This window comes from Gobio gobio (assembly GCF_949357685.1).
Source record: "Gobio gobio genome assembly, chromosome: 11".
In the NCBI taxonomy this organism is placed as follows: domain Eukaryota; kingdom Metazoa; phylum Chordata; class Actinopteri; order Cypriniformes; family Gobionidae; genus Gobio; species Gobio gobio.
Genome location: NC_137104.1, coordinates 35,151,389 through 35,168,121, shown reverse-complemented (window position 1 = coordinate 35,168,121; position 16,733 = coordinate 35,151,389). Strand labels below are relative to the sequence as shown.

General features: G+C 40.6%; 1 protein-coding gene across 3 annotated transcripts in view; it reads left to right on the top strand.

Annotated features, from left to right (window-relative positions):
- Positions 1-16,733, top strand: part of cspg5b (chondroitin sulfate proteoglycan 5b) — a 45,519-nt gene that overhangs the window by 15,988 nt on the left and 12,798 nt on the right. For all 3 annotated transcript variants that reach the window (XM_079829964.1, XM_079829965.1, XM_079829963.1), the window contains exon 2: positions 5,395-6,250. In XM_079829964.1, coding sequence (XP_079686090.1) covers positions 5,395-6,250 — 856 coding nt within the window. The remainder of the gene's footprint in view (positions 1-5,394; positions 6,251-16,733) is intronic.

Below are 16,733 nucleotides of genomic sequence, written 5' to 3'. Positions count from 1 at the left end.
AGGATGCTTAGCCATGTAATGACATACACCGATCAGGCATAACATTATGTCCTAATGTTGTTTTGGTCCCCATTTTGCTGCCAAAACAGCCCTGCCATTTGAGGCATGTACAGGTGCTGGTCAATATCATCAAAAAGTTGATTTATTTCACTAATTCCGTTCAAAAAGTGAAACTTGTATATTATTATTCGTTCATTACACACAGACTGATATATTTCAAATGTTTATTTCTTTTAATTAATCTTTGATTATAACTGACAACTAAGGAAAATCCCAAATTCAGTATCTCAGAAAATTTGAATGTTACTTAAGACCAATACAAAGAAAGGATTTTTAGAAATCTTGGCCAACTGAAAAGTATGAACATGAAAAGTATGGGCATGTACAGCACTCAATACTTAGTTGGGGCTCCTTTTGCCTGAATTACTGCAGCAATGCGGTGTGGCATGGAATCGATCAGTCTGTGGCACTGCTCCGGTGTTATGAGAGCCCAGGTTGCTCTGATAGTGGCTTTCAGCTCTTCTGCATTGTTGGGTCTGGCATATCTCATCTTCCTCTTCACAATACCCCATAGATTTTCAATGGGGTTAAGGTCAGGCGAGTTTGCTGGCCAATTAAGAACAGGGATACCATGGTCCTTAAACCAGGTACTTTTTGCTTTGGCACTGTGTGCAGGTGCCAAGTCCTGTTGGAAAATGAAATCTGCATCTCCATAAAGTTGGTCAGCAGCAGGAAGCATGAAGTGCTCTAAAACTTCCGGGTATACGGCTGCGTTGACCTTGGACCCATAGAAAACACAGTGGACCAACACCAGCTGATGACATGGCACCCCAAACCATCACTGACTGTGGAAACTTTACACTAGACCTCAAGCAACGTGGATTGTGTGCCTCTCCTCTCTTTCTCCAGACTCTGGGAGCCTGTGGTCCTTGAAGCACTGACTCCAGCTGCAGTCCACTCTTTGTGAATCTCCGCCACATTTTTGAATGGGTTTTGTTTCACAATCCTCTCCATGGTGCGGTTATCCCTATTGCTTGTACACTTTTTTCTACCACATCTTTTCCTTCCCTTTGCCTCTCTATTAATGTGCTTGGACACAGAGCTCTGTGAACAGCCAGCCTCTTTTGCAATGACCTTTTGTGTCTCTCCTTGTGCAAGGTGTCAATGGTCGTCTTTTGGACAACTGTCAAGTCAGCAGTCTTCCCCATGATTGTGTAGCCTACAGAACTAGACTGAGGCCCTGTCCACACGAACATGGGTATTTTCAAAACCACAGCTTTTTCTACGCAGTTTGGCTGTTCGGCCACACGCAAACGCAGTATCTGGTTCCTGAAACCGGACTTTTTTGAAAACTCCGGCCAGGGTGAAGATTTTTAGAAACTCCGGTTACAGCGTTGTCGGTGAAGCTGGAGATTTCGGCTTGTTAAGTTAAGGTTGTGCGCCGTTATCTCTTTTATTTAGCTACATGAGTCGAGTCAATGCAATGGCGGACGTAGCTTTTAATAACTCTGCTAACAGCGCTTATCACATGTATACAGATACATGCGCAGTTATCTCATTGTATTGCAGAACAGAGGCGCCATGATTCAATAATACAAAATAGTAGTAAGGCAAGTGTGTGAAGCTATTACAGTACACTTGGGCCCTGCCCCTGTGTATACAGTTACCTGTCACTGAGTCCAGTAAAGGAACTTGTAGAAGGGTTTCACTGAGCCCATGGCATTCCTCAGTGCATCAGTGCCGTGGATGGGACCCATGTGGAAATCAGGCAGCCAATCATAGCGTGGTTTTGCGTATTCATGTGGATAGAGATTTTTTTTAAACCGTGCTTGTATGGACGCGATTGTTTTTTAAAACGGAGGAGGAAAAACTCCCGGTTATAAAAATACCCGTGTACGTGTGGACTAGGCCTGAGAGACCATTTAAAGGCCTTTGCAGGTGTTTTGAGTTAATTAGCTGTTTAGAGTGTGGCACCAGGTGTCTTCAATATTGAACCTTTTCACAATATTCTAATTTTCTGAGATACTGAATTTGGGATTTTCCTTAGTTGTCAGTTATAATCATTCAAATTAAAAGAAATAAACATTTGAAATATATCAGTCTGTGTGTAATAAATTAATATAATACAAGTTTCACTTTTTGAATGGAATTAGTGAAATAAATCAACTTTTTGACGATATTCTAATTATATGACCAGCACCTGTACTCCACTGGACCCCTGAAGGTGTGCTGTGGTATCTGGCACCAAGATTTTAGCAGCAGATCCTTTAAGGCCTATAAATTGAGAGGTGGGGCCTCCATGGATCGGACTTGTTTATTCAGCACAACCCACAGATGCTTGATTGGATTGAGATCTGGGGAATTTGGAGGCCTAATAAACACCTAAAACTCGTTGTTGTGCTCCTCAAACCATTCCTGAACCATTTTTGCTTTGTGGCAGTGCGCGTTATCCTGCTCAAAGAGGCCCCAGCCACCAGGGAATACCGTTTCCACTAAACAATGCTTAAGTAGGTGGTACGTGTCAAAATAACATCCACATGGATGGGAGGACCCAAGGTTTCCCAGCAGAACATTGGCCAAAGCATCACACTGCCTCTGCCGGGTTGCCTTCTTCCCATAGTGCATCCTGGTGCCATGTGTTCCCCAGGTAAGCGACGCACACGCACCCGGCCATCCACGTGATGTAAAAGAAAACATGATTCATCAGACCAGGCCACCTTCTTCCATTGCTCCGTGGTCTAGTTCTGATGCTCACGTGCACACAGTTGGCGCTTTCGACGGTGGACAGGGGTCAGCATGGGCACCCAGACTGATCTGCCCCATACGCAACAAACTGCGATGCACTGTGTATTGTCGTGGAAATTCTCAATCCGCTTATCTGACTTCACCACGGACAATTCAAAACAACTCCCAGTTGTTAATATAAAACTACAGTATCTCGAGGTAATTCCCTTCTCGAATACATCCAACACAATTTCAATACTTTGAGGTAATTCCCCTCCCGAAGTAAGGTGACGGCGTTCCGTCGAGAAGCTACTATCACTAGCGTTAACTCAAACACACATGAGCACACAGGTCTTTAGCATTTATACACTCTCATCGTCCTTCTCAGGTGTACGGAGGTCTCTGCAGGATCCTTAATACTAACGTATTACAGCCTCACCCCGAGAACGGCTCTATAGTCTTCCAACACTATCACTGTCTCTGCTGTGATCTCTTGAGTGCAAAATCTTTAGTACCTCTATTCCTTAGCTGTGCAGCATATATACCTGACACCACCCCCAAGTTGCTCTTTGCTGAAATTAAGTTTTATTCCCGGCCCGGGAGATCACTGGTCACAACAACCAAATGAGTCTCCTGAACAGAAAGATGCATGTGCATTTATGTTTCTACAATTGATTGAAAAGCAATGTCACTCAACCACTGATTGGTTCTGGTTTATAATGATCTAAAGTAATCATATGACTGTTCTATGTGTGTTAGGCACGTTTTTGGGTAAGTCTACAAGGTCTTTGACCTAAACATCCTTAGCCTGTGTTTTCCTGTAGTTTCGTGTTAAATAACCCTTTTACCAATTCTGAGGCCATTATATAAAATATTTTTTATAGACACCTTTATATCAGAACCAGCATTAACTTCTTGAACAATTTGAGCTACAGTAGCTTGTCTGTTTGATCGGACCACACAGGCCAGCCTTCACTCCCCACTTGCATCAATGCCCATGACACTTCCCTTTCGCCGGTTCACCACTGTTCCTTCCTTGGACCACTTTTGATTGATACTGAGAACTGCAGACCGGGAACACCCCACAAGAGCTGCAGTTTTGGAGATTCTCTGACCCAGTTGTCTAGTCATCACAATTTGGCCCTTGTCAAACTTACTCAAATCCTTACACTTGCCCATTTTTCCTGCTTCTAACAGGAAATCAACTTTGAGCACAAAATGTTCACTTGCTGCCTAATAAATGCCTAATCCCCCCCAGCTAACAGGTGCCGTGATGAAGAGATAATCAGCATTATTCACTTTCATAATGTTATGCTTGATCGGTGTACGCTTAATTTTTTTAATGTAATTAATTTCTGTGATGGCAAAGCTGAATTTTCAGCATCATTACTTCAGTCTGCAGTATCACATGATCCTTCAGAAATCATGTAATATGCTGATTTGCTGCTCAGCATATTAGAATGATTTATTATTATTATCAAAGTTGTAAGAGTTGTGCTGCTTAAAGGGTTAGTTCACCCAAAAATGAAAATTCTGTCATTAATTACTTACCCTCATGTCGTTCGACACCCGTAAGACCTCCGTTCATCTTCAGAACACAAATGAAGATATTTTAGTTGAAATCTGATGGCTCAGAAAGGCCTCCATTGGCACAATGCACGGTACACTCTCAAGACCCTTAAAAGGTACTAAAGACGTCGTTACAAAGTCCATCTCACTACAGTGGTTCTACAATAATTTTATGGAGTGACGAGAATAGTTTTTGTGCGCAAAAAAACCCTAAATAACGACTTATATAGTGATGACGATTTCAAAACACGGCATCATGAAGCTTCGAAGCGTTATGAATCAGTGAGTCGATTCATGATTCGGATCGCGTATCAAACCGCCAAACTGCTGAAATTTGGCGATCCAAACTGCTGAATCGACTCACTGATTCATAACGCTTCGAAGCTTCATGATGCAGTGTTTTGAAATCGTCATCACTATATAAGTCGTTATTTAGGGGTTTTTTTGCGCACAAAAACTATTCTCGTCACTCCATAAATTTATTGTAGAACCACTGTAGTGAGATGGACTTTGTAACGACGTCTTTAGTACCTTTTAAGGGTCTTGAGAGTGAACCGTGCATTGTGCCAATGGAGGCCTTTCAGAGCCATCAGATTTCAACTAAAATATCTTCCTTTGTGTTCCGAAGATGAACGGAGGTCTGACGGGTGTCGAACGACATGAGGGTAAGTAATTAATGACAGAATTCTCATTTTTGGGTGAACTAACCCTTTAATATTATTGTGGAAACTATGATAATTTTATTCCAAGATTCTTTTCATAGAAATTTCAAAAGAACATTCTTTTTAAGAACATAAACAGCATTTATTTGAAATGGAAATATTTTGTAACATTATAAATGTATTTAATGTCACATTTGATCAATCTATTACATCCTTGCTGAATAAAAGTATTAATTTATTTTCAAAAAACAATATAGTATGTAGGGATCCCCTATATAGTAGACCCCTATATGTGAAAACGGTAGTAGAAATTGAAAAATTAATTCCCAGTATTGGTAAATAAATTAAATTGAACAAGCAGCTAAAATAAGTTGAGTTATAAGATTGTGACTAACTTTAATTTGTGTGTGTGTGTGTGTGTTTTCTTCTTTTGTTTCAGGCAGTTCATTTATCTCCAATTCTACTGGCTCTAACTCCTCAGACTTGAATGGGGTGGGGCTTAAGCCTGCACTTCCTGGTGAGTTCACACCTATTGCCCAGGCCCACATTCACTCTCGGAAACCACGAGCTGGTGAGGAGTCAGGCAGTGGTGGAGAAACCTCAACCAGTGCTGCGATGGACATCAGTGTTGATTCAGCCGAAGGGAAACACCTTATTGACCTGCCGATAGATGGCATAGCTGCCCGGCTGCCCACTCTGGGTGAACCCCGGACACGTGGCTTGTCCCAGCTAGACTTTAGCAAGGAGGGAATCGAGGATAGTGCCCCTCGTTGGAAGAGCGAGAGACTTCAAGCAGATGGGACGTTGTTTGATGCAGTCACGATTCCTCCTCCTGAGTTTACCCATTCCCAACCAGAAGACATAATCACGGTGAATTTTTACAACCCTTCTCACCAACAGCAGATTGTCCTTGATCCTCCTGCTTGGGTTCAGGAGCTCCAGGGAGGAGATCCAACCTCCTGGACACTTTCTGATTTTTATGATTATCTGTCACCTGACTATTCGCCCACCGAAGTTTACCTAGAGGAGAGTCAACCAACACCACCTGACATGCAAGATGAAAACGTTCCTCTCATTGCCAGCGTGGTTCCCTCCAACACAAGATATTTTAACCCTGAAGATGGTGGATCTGGAGAAACTTCACCTGGAGTATCGGACATGCTTGACAACTCTGGTTGTCTTCTTGGATTTGTGCGCATAAACAGCACATGTGTCTCACCGTGCGACATCTTCACCAGTTACTGCTTCAACGGGGGACAGTGTTATGTGGTTGACGGTATTGGTGCCTTTTGCCGGTAAGACGTATACATATGTGTAAAGGCCCCTTCACAGCAAGAACAATAACTATAACAATAATTAAAGCTGCGAGCAGCGATGACGGGCCCAAGCCGGTGGCACCGCCACGCCGGTGGCATCAGTTTAACTGTGCACGGCAGGCAATATGCATTTAAACAGGATAATTTTTTTAAATCGCTCGAATATGCCACATTTACTGCAGCAGCTGGTGCCACTATCACCACAAGCCACACCCATGATGTAATTTAAATCTAGATTAATTTTAATGTCATAGGATAAAATAAATAAAAGTTATATTTTCCTGCTCAAAATTTTGTAAGTCCAGAAGGCCAGTATTTAATTCAAGGTGTTTGTAGTTCTTTTTTACTTATTCACACTAAAGTGATAGTTTTTTGTGATAGTCTATGATACGAAAGGGGTAAATTATCATTCCGAGAGAGAAAGGCACACACACAAACTCACAGGGTGAGAGAGACACCCCCCCCCCACACACACACACACACACCACACACACACACGTAAGCGCACACAATCAAACACACACACACCCAGGGTGAGCCTGAGAGTGAGGGGGGAGGGGAAGGACTGAGAGAGAGGCAATCTGCACATTGAACCAGGTTCACAAGATTTTAACAACAAAAAGAAATAAAATCTAAATGGTGGGAGAAAGTTTTTTTTATTTCACTCTCTGAAAAAAATATGTTGAATATATTTGAAATCAATATGTGTGGTCCAATATAAAAAATAAATAGAGAAAGTCACACACACACACACACACACACACACACACACACACACACACACACACACACACAATGATAGAGTGAGAGTGAGGGGGAGGGGAAGGACTGAGAGAAAGGCACACACACATACAGGGTGAGAGAGAGAGCCCCCCCCCCCCTCCACACACACACACACACACACACACAGAGAGAGTGATAGAGAGGGGGAAGGGGAAAGACAGGCGGAGGGCATTCCATAGACTTAATGGTTTTTATACTGTACAAACTGTAAATTCTATCCCCCTACACTACCCCTAAGCCTACATATCGCACACACACACACACACACACACACACACTACCCCTAAACCTACCATCACAGAAAACATTCTGCATTTTTACATTTTTATTAAAACATTGTTTAGTATGCTTTTAAAGCTATTTTGATTTACGGGGACACATGAAATGTCTTCATAAACCATGATTATGTTGTAATAAACACCCCTCCAACACACCCATTTCTGAGGCTTTGCCCATTTCCACTGACTGACATCTCTGATGTGTGTGTTGAGTTTCAAGCAATTTCAAGCATGCTAAGAGCCTCAAAAACAGCCAAAAGATGATTAAACTTTGACACACTGCCATAGCAACAGTATGTAAAATATCAGGAATCCATTCGTATGTCTACATCTGCCATGTTTTGTCATTATACTGATGAAGTTTGAAGTAAATCGGGTGAAAACAAGACAGTGATTTAGCATTTTTGAAAGTGACACACTTCCTGCTGCCAGTTGGTGGACACACACACACACACACACACACGTTTGTTTTTGTGAAATGTGAGGACATTCCATAGGCGTAATGGTTTTTATACCATACAAACCGTATTTTCTATCCCCTTACACTGCCCCTGTCCCTAAACCTAGCCCATCACAGGAGACTGTGCAGTTCACTTTCTGTGAAAAAAAACCTCATTCTGTGATTTATAAGCATTTTGAAAAGTGAGGACATGGGGAACGTCCTCATATTTCACCCTCTTTTTGTAATACCCATGTCATACCCATGTCATTATACACATTTGTGTCCTGATATTTAACAAAAACATGCCCCCACACACACACACACACACACACACACACACACACACACACACACACACACGTTTGTTTTTGTGAAATGTGAGGACATTCCATAGGCGTAATGGTTTTTATACCGTACAAACCGTATTTTCTATCCCCTTACACTGCCCCTGCCCCTAAACCTAGCCCTCACAGGAGACTGTGCAGTTCACTTTCTGTGAAAAAAACTTGTTCTGTGTGATTTATAAGCATTTTGAAAAGTGAGGACATGGGGAACGTCCTCATATTTCACCCTCTTTTTGTAATACCTATGTCATACCCATGTCATTATACACATTTGTGTCCTGATATTTCACAAAAACATGCCCACACACACACACACACACACACACACACACACACACACACACACACACACACACACACACACACACACACACACACACACACACACACACACACACACACACACACACACACACACACACACACACACACACACACACACACACACACAGACACACAGACACACAAACCCCTTAAAGCTATTTCATTTATGGGACACAGGAAATATTCTCATAAACCATGTTTTCATTGTAATTTGTAGTATATTTTTAAAGCTACTTGGTTACATTTTAATAATACATTATTTAGTATGTTTTTAAAGATATTTTTATTATGTGGACACATGAAATGTCCTCATTAACCACTACGTTGTAATAACAGTGTAATACCCATGTCATTATACAAATTTTCGTCCCTAATAAATCACATAAACAAGCACACACACACACACACACACACACACACACACACACACACACAGAGAGAGAGAGAGAGAGAGAGAGAAACAAGGTTTTTTTTTATCCTGCTTCAAAACTAAGACAATGCTGCCATCGTGTGTTCATTGAGGGAAGGGCAGCACACATTCCCCTTTTTTGTCCTTATTTAATCCCTCGGCATGGCAACACCGTTTGAGATATCCAAAATCCGTTCGCATTTTAACATCTTCCGTATCTTTGTTTCATGTTGACCGAGTTTGGTGGAGATTGAATAAATCGCCTACGAGGAGAACGTAAAAACTCAGAGCCTGAATTATACCAATATTCACGTTCAAACCAAAATATCTGACTTCCTGTTGGTCGAAGCTAATGACTGTAAATTAGAAAGTTGTCCGGCTCGATGAGGTCAATATATATACTGAGTTTGGTGATTGTAGATGAAACGACGCCCTTCACTTTTGTCAAAAGGTGGCGCTATAGAGCCCCTCATCCCCACCCGTTTCTGAGGCTTTGCCCATGTGTACTGACTAACATCTCTGATGTGTGTGTTAAGTTTCATGCAATTTCAAGCATGCTAAGAGTCTCAAAAACAGCCAAAGACATTATTAAACTTTGACACGTTGCCATGGCAACAGTATTGGAAATTTCAGAAATCCATTCATATGTCTATATCGGCCATGTTTTCACATTATACTGATGAAGTTTGAAGTCAATCGGGTCAAAATAAGACAGTGATTTAAAGCATTTTTTTAAAAAAGTGACACACTTCCTGCTGCCAGTTGGTGGCGCTATAACTTTGACTCACAAACGTCATATCCTTGCGATCGGCTTCCTACAACAAACACACAGCTGAAGTTTCATCCAAATCAGTCAATTACATTTTGTCCCCATAACGTAGGTGTTACCCATGAAATGATAACATTAATTTGGAATTTTTTTTTTTTTTTTTTACTTTTATTCCTCTTGTGCAGAACTCACACAGTACACATTTGGTCGTTGTTATTGTAGTTTACTTTAGTTGAGTATTTGTGCACATTTATGTGTGTGCGTGTGTGGTCAAACTGCAAACACAAAACAATTCACAATTATTATCTAGTAATGTTCACATCACCAAATACGTTTCTAAAACATTGTAACATCAGCTTTGTGTACTAAGCATTAAACTTTGTTTAACTAAATGCAACATATTTTACAGGCAATACAAACTGTAAATGTCTAAAACAAAACAAATATATAACATTAGGCGTTTAGGCGCTAATCGCAAATAGCGATCTTCATAGTGATACACAAACCATCACAATACTTAAACAACATAACACTTCTCACCACGCTGGGAATATAATGTAAGATAATAGTTTTAGCTGGAATTGTTAAATGTTCAAATCTTCATTTGAGATCAACATGGCTTTCTCACTCAGTTCTCTAAGTTCAGTTTGTTTTTCCCTGCACGATCACATCACTTGCGCTCACCGGAACAACGTCCTTAAAGGGGCAGCACCCAACATCAGGGATTACCAGTCCCCCCCCCCCCCCCCCCCACACACACACACAAATCCCTGAAGAGATGGAATGTTTTTTTTTTTATCCTGTTTCAAAACTAACACAATGCTGCCATCTTGTGTTCATTGAGGGGAGGGCACACACAGGCACAATACATTATACAAATAAATATTTATAAAATATATATATATTCATCTGAAAAATAGTATAGTCTTTTAAAATTAATCTAAGTTCAATTGCCAAACATACAATCTTAATTTAATTGAAATCAAAATATTATTTTACAAGATATGAGACAATTTCTGTTCCCCTTTTTTTGTCCTTATTTAATCCCTCGCCATGGCAACACCGTTTGAGATATCCAATATTCGTTCGCATTTTAGCATCTTCCGTATCTTTGTTTCATGTTGACCGAGTTTGGTGGAGATTAAATAAATCGCCTACGAGGAGAACGTAAAAACTCAGACCATGAATTACATAAATATTCACCTTCAAACCAAAATATCTGACTTCCTGTTGGTCGGAGCTAATGACTGTAAATTAGAAAGTTGTCCGGCTCGAAGAGAACAATATATGTACCGAGTTTGGTGACTGAAGATAAAACTAACCCCCCCACTTTTGTCAAAAGGTGGCGCTAGAGAGCCCCTCATCCCCGCCCATTTCTGAGGCTTTGTCCATGTGTACTGACTGACATCTCTGATGTGTGTGTTGAGTTTCAAGCAGTTTCAAGCAATTTCAAGCATGCTAAGAGCCTCAGAACAGCCAAAAGATTATTAAACTTTGACACGTTGCCATGGCAACAGTATTTGAAATTTCAGGAATCCATTTCATACGTCTCTATCTGTCATGTTTTCACATTATACTGATGAAGTTTGAAATAAATCGGGTCAAAATAAGATGGTGATTCAAAGCATTTTTGAAAGTGACACACTTCCTGCTGCCAGTTGGTGGCGCTATAACTTTGACTCACAAAAGTCATATCCATGTGATCGGCTTCTTACAACAAACACACAGCTGAAGTTTCATCCAAACCAGTCAATGTTTGCACAAGTTATAACACACTTCCTGTTTCCCTTTTCTCGCCATAAATTCGTTGCTTCGCCACGGCCAAACCATTTGAGATATCAAAAATCCGCTCGCAATTTAGCATCCTGGATATGTTCTCTTCATGCTGACCGAGTTTGGCAATGATCGAAACAATGGCCTCGGAGGAGTATATTAAATTCCAGAGCATGCGTTTTCCGAACAACCCATAATAGCTCACTTCCTGTAGGGCTGACGCATAACTTAGAGCACGAAAGTTGTTCGGCCTGATGAGATCTATATGTGTACCGAGTTTCATACATGTACGTGCAAGTGTGTTTGATATATGGACCAAGTTTTCAGACCCCACTTTAGGGGGCGCTGTCGAGCCCTCCTGCCACGCCCGGGTACCAGCTTCAGCCCGGCTCTGATGGCCGCGCATTCCGACGCCCGTGCGAAGTTTCAAGAGTTTTCGAGCATGTTAAGTGCCCCAAAAGTACCCGAGAAGTCGAAAAAAAAAATAAAAAAAACAAAGAATAATCTGAGGAAGAACAATAGGGCTCTGCGCCCTTTCAGGGCTTGGGCCCTAACTAGCAACATTCTGTTTTTCGTAAGCGGTGCTGCAGTTATGTCATCTGCCACTTTATATGCTCAAGCTCTTTAAAGTAGATTGGATTCTGTCAATGTTATCATTCATCAGCTGGAAAAAATTGGTTTGGTGATTTAACTTTCCCCTGTATTGTTATTGTTATAGCTGTGGTGTGGACTTCCCCATTCTCATAGAATTAGAACAATTATTAAAACTTTATAGTTATAGTTTTATATAGTTTTATAATTTTATATAGTTATAGTTGTTGTCCTTAGTGTGAATGGGCTTTAACTGCTATAGTTATCTGATTAAGGTCGTCATAATGCACTCCAAAAATATGACTTAAAGGGATAGTTCGCCCAAAAAGGAAAATGACCCCATAATTTACTCACCCTCAAGCCATCCTAGGTGTATATGACATTCTTCTTTCAGACGAATACAATCTGAGTTATATAAAAAAATGTCCTGGCTCTTCCAAGCATTATAATGGCAGCCCAAAATTTGAAGCCGAAAAAAGTGCATCCATCCATTATAAAAGTAAACCACACGGCTCCGGGGGGTTAATAAAGGTCTTCTAAAGTGAATCGATGGGTTTTTGTAAGAAAAATAACCCTATTTTTTAACCTTATTTAACACGTTATAAAGTAAAATATCTAGCTTCCGGTGGACCACCTTCCGTATTCAACATACGAAGAAAGTGTAGCGCCTCTCACAGTTCAAAATGCTTACGCTACATCCAACGTCATCGTTGCACCAGTTACGCTTTTTTTGTAAGTTGAATATGGAAGGCGGTCTGCTGGAAGCCAGATATTTTACTTTATAAAGTTTTAAATATGGATATTTTTCTTACAAAAACCCATTGATTCACTTTAGAAGCCCTTTATTAACCCCCTGGAGCCGTGTGGATTACTTTTATAATGGATGGATGCACTTTTTTCGGCTTCAAATTTTGGGCTGCCATTCACTGCCATTATAATCCTTGGAAGAGCCAGGATATTTTTTAATATAACTCAGATTGTATTCGTCTGAAAGAAGAAAGTCATATACACCTAGGATGGCTTGAGCGTGAGTGAATCATGGGGTAATTTTCATTTTTGGGTCAACTATCCCTTTAAATTGAAGAAAAATTATTCTAGCATCAACGGCATCTGATCAAAGTTTGAAGCTGTAACTCAATCCTTTCGTTGTATCCATGCATCTGTTCATGGTGTGGGATTATGTTTGTTTTACATTTTCAAGAGAAGCTTAGTGCTGGTCTCTCAAATGTCCCAAAATCAAATGTTGGGATTGAGTCTCAGTTGAAGGCATCTCTTGGGAACAGTAGTAAAACGGCCTATCCTCAATGATCTTGAAACTGGGCCAAGCTCGTGCAAACATGTGGGTCTATGCTAACCAGGTCAGGCAAGCATTTTTACAACTGTGTGTCAGTTGCCATAGGGTTTATAGGAAAGCGTTTAGGCCTTTATCTAAATGCTCAATTATACAATGTTGTGATTCTAATATAACAGCACCACTCTGACATTTTTGTTATTGAGTATAACTTATCGGTTTTGTATATGGTAAAGGAAAAGGTCATCATTGTTTAAGTTCTCCAAGTTGTTGCTGCATGAACATGAAGGCGTCTCTGTTGATGTAGGTGGAGGAACGGCAACAGCGCACTTATATAATTTATTATTTTCCCTCCATCTGTTAGAAAAATCAGTGATCATTAGCTGTTGCCTTGTACGTGCTTGATCCAACATGTGTTGTGCGGTTGGGTAGAACGATCTAGTTTTTCATCAGTGACCTTCAATAATACATTCCCAGTGCTTTCCAAAGTCTATCTACCATTATTAAATACAAATACTTTTATGAAACACCAAAAATTAACATTAATGCTATTCACACTAATAATTTCAATAGGGTAATAACCAATTGAACATGCTTTTTAATCTCCATTATTATTATTTTTCCTAGTTTGACACACAATAATACTGATATATACCTAATTCTTGAGATGATCAGTGTTGAATTCCTGTTTATATGTTAAGAATGTTTAGCATTTATCTCATTCACACTCAACTACTATAATTTCAGTACCACACTCTGAAATTCTCCAAGCCTGTCATCGTGGCTTGGCGGCATGTCACTCCACTACTGCCACAACCCTACTCACAACCCTTATTAAACATTTGCTCAAAGGGATTTGGGTCAGAGCCCAGATCTGTGAATGTGTGTATTTCAGTTTAAGAGCTAAAGACCCTGCCTCAAGCTGTTTGTCTGAGCCATAATAGTTTGGTTTGGGGAATCTTATTTGTGTGTAGTGAAGCCTCAAGGCTAGATGATGTGATGTGTTAAGCTGCTGTGTGTTAGAGCATTTAGACCACTAGCTTTGCGCGGGATACCAACACAGCTTTAAAGTCATAAAATAGGGAAAAAAAGTCAAATAGAACTAATTACATAAATAATTATCTATTTTGTTTAGTTATTTATAAAAATAAAATTAGATAAATTATTAGAAAAATATATTTTACTTTGTTTTTATTATAAAGTATAGGCCTTTATAGGACTCTGTGCAGGCCAGTCAAGTTCCTCCTCATCAAACTCGCTCATTGGTGTCTTTATGGAAATGAAATTGAAATTCATTAAATTGTCCAAAATGTCTTGGTATGCTGAAGCATTAAGAGTTCCTTTCACTGAAACTAAGGGGCCAACCCCTTAAGCCCAACCCCTGAAATTTGCACTTTCTTGATAGGCAACCTATCACGGTACCATGCTTGAATTTACTGAGCTCCTGAGAGCAACCCATTCTTTCATGAATGTTTGTAGAAGCAGTCTGCATTAGGTGCTTGATTTTATACACCTTTTGGCTGTGATTGGAACACCTGAATTCAATGATTTGGAGGGGTGTCGTGTCGTGTCCCAATCGTGTTCAAATTGTGATGGCTAGGCGACTGGGTCAGAGCATCTCCAAAACTGCAGCTCTTGTGGGGTGTGCCCGGTCTGCAGTGGTCAGTATCTATCAAAAGTGGTCCAAGGAAGTAACAGTGGTGAACCGGCAACAGGGTCATGGGCAGCCAAGGCCCATTGATGCACGTGGGGAGTAAAGACTGGCCCTTGTGGTCCGATCAAATAGACAAGCTACTGTAGCTCAAATTGCTCAAGAAGTTAATGCTGGTTCTGATAGAAAGGTGTCAGAATACACAGTGTATGGGGCTGCATAGCAGCAGACCAGCCAGGGTGCCCATGCTGACCCCGTCCACTGCCGAAAGCGGCAACGGTCGGCACATGAGCATCAGAACTGGACCATGGAGCAATGGAAGAAGGTGGCCTGGTCTGATAAATCACGTTTTCTTTTACATCACGTGGATGGCCGGGTCCGTGTGCGTCGCTGACCTGGGGAACACATGGCACCAGGATGCATTATGGGAAGAAGGCAAGCTGATGGAGGCAGTGTGATGCTTTGGGCAATGTTCTGCTGGGAAACCTTGGGTCCTGCCATCCATGTGGATGTTATTTTGACACGTACCACCTACCTAAGCATTGTTGCAGACCAGTATGTACATCTTTTCATGGAAACAGTATTTTTTTTTTTGTTGACAAATGTATTGTTTGTTTATTTTGATTTATCTAATTAAAGCTGCTGTCTGTAACTTTTTTATGTTCAAGATTTACAAAAATTATATAATGAGAATGTACAACATGAATCCATTTTCTAATCCGTGTTTTTGTCCTACACTGAATCATTATGGTTCACTTAAAATAAGTCTTTATATTGGGACTATTTCTGACCGGTCTGGAAGGAACCGCTGCGGAGGAGCACAATCCCTGCGTGACTCGCCATAGACATAAACAGAGAGAAGTAGCTCCGGCTGCAATGTTCTTCCGCAAGACGCATGCAGTTCTGTTCATTAACCGCTAGAGCGTAAAAAAAATGGACTGCAGCTTTAATATTTTTGTATATATTTTTTTTAAATTTGAAGTAAACCCCATTCAGTCCAGCTCCATTGGCTTGTAATGGCAACTTTCAATCAGACTTTGGTGTGTGGCACATGCCGCGGGGCTTCTTATCGATCGCTGAGATAAAAGAGTGACAGGGTGCTGTCTACACTAATGGGGTCAGTGGTATTAGAAAGGTCCAGGTTTCCATCTGTAGGGCATGTAAATAATGACCTATTAGATTTGAGGGGATCCAGAAGGTGTGTGTGCATTTGCTGAAATAGTAAATGTTTCTGTTTATCCAGGCCAATGGCTTATACTACATGGAGGGGTAGTTATTAAGAGACCACAAAGCTGAGTTTCCAATTGATCTCTTTAGGCTAAAGAGTAAACATGGCCTACATGCACACTAAGCATGGATTCCTCTGCAGTATTGATGGCCCTTTCACTTATTACAAAATGTACCCATAGGCTACAGAGTGTAAGTGTATATATATGTGGTTTGTGCTTGACCAGAATATCGTATGTCAGTTAGTCTGTTGACATTTATTTATTTGATTTGGCTTAATTTTCAAGCAAAAACATGCATGTCTATAATGTAATTTACTCAATAGTGACTAGTTTATTGAACTGTCGTATAAAAGCAATATCACACTTGCAATCACACTACTTTTGTGTTAGTATCCACATGGCTACGATTTACCTGTTGGCTTCCGTCTCAATGGACAAACCATATGGGCTAAACAAATAATAGATCAAGCATCTTCAATAAGATATTGAACACACCTGATACTATAACCATGACAACACTTTTATAATGTGGTAAATGAGAGAATTTGGGAATCTATTTTAGAAGCTGTGAAGTGAGC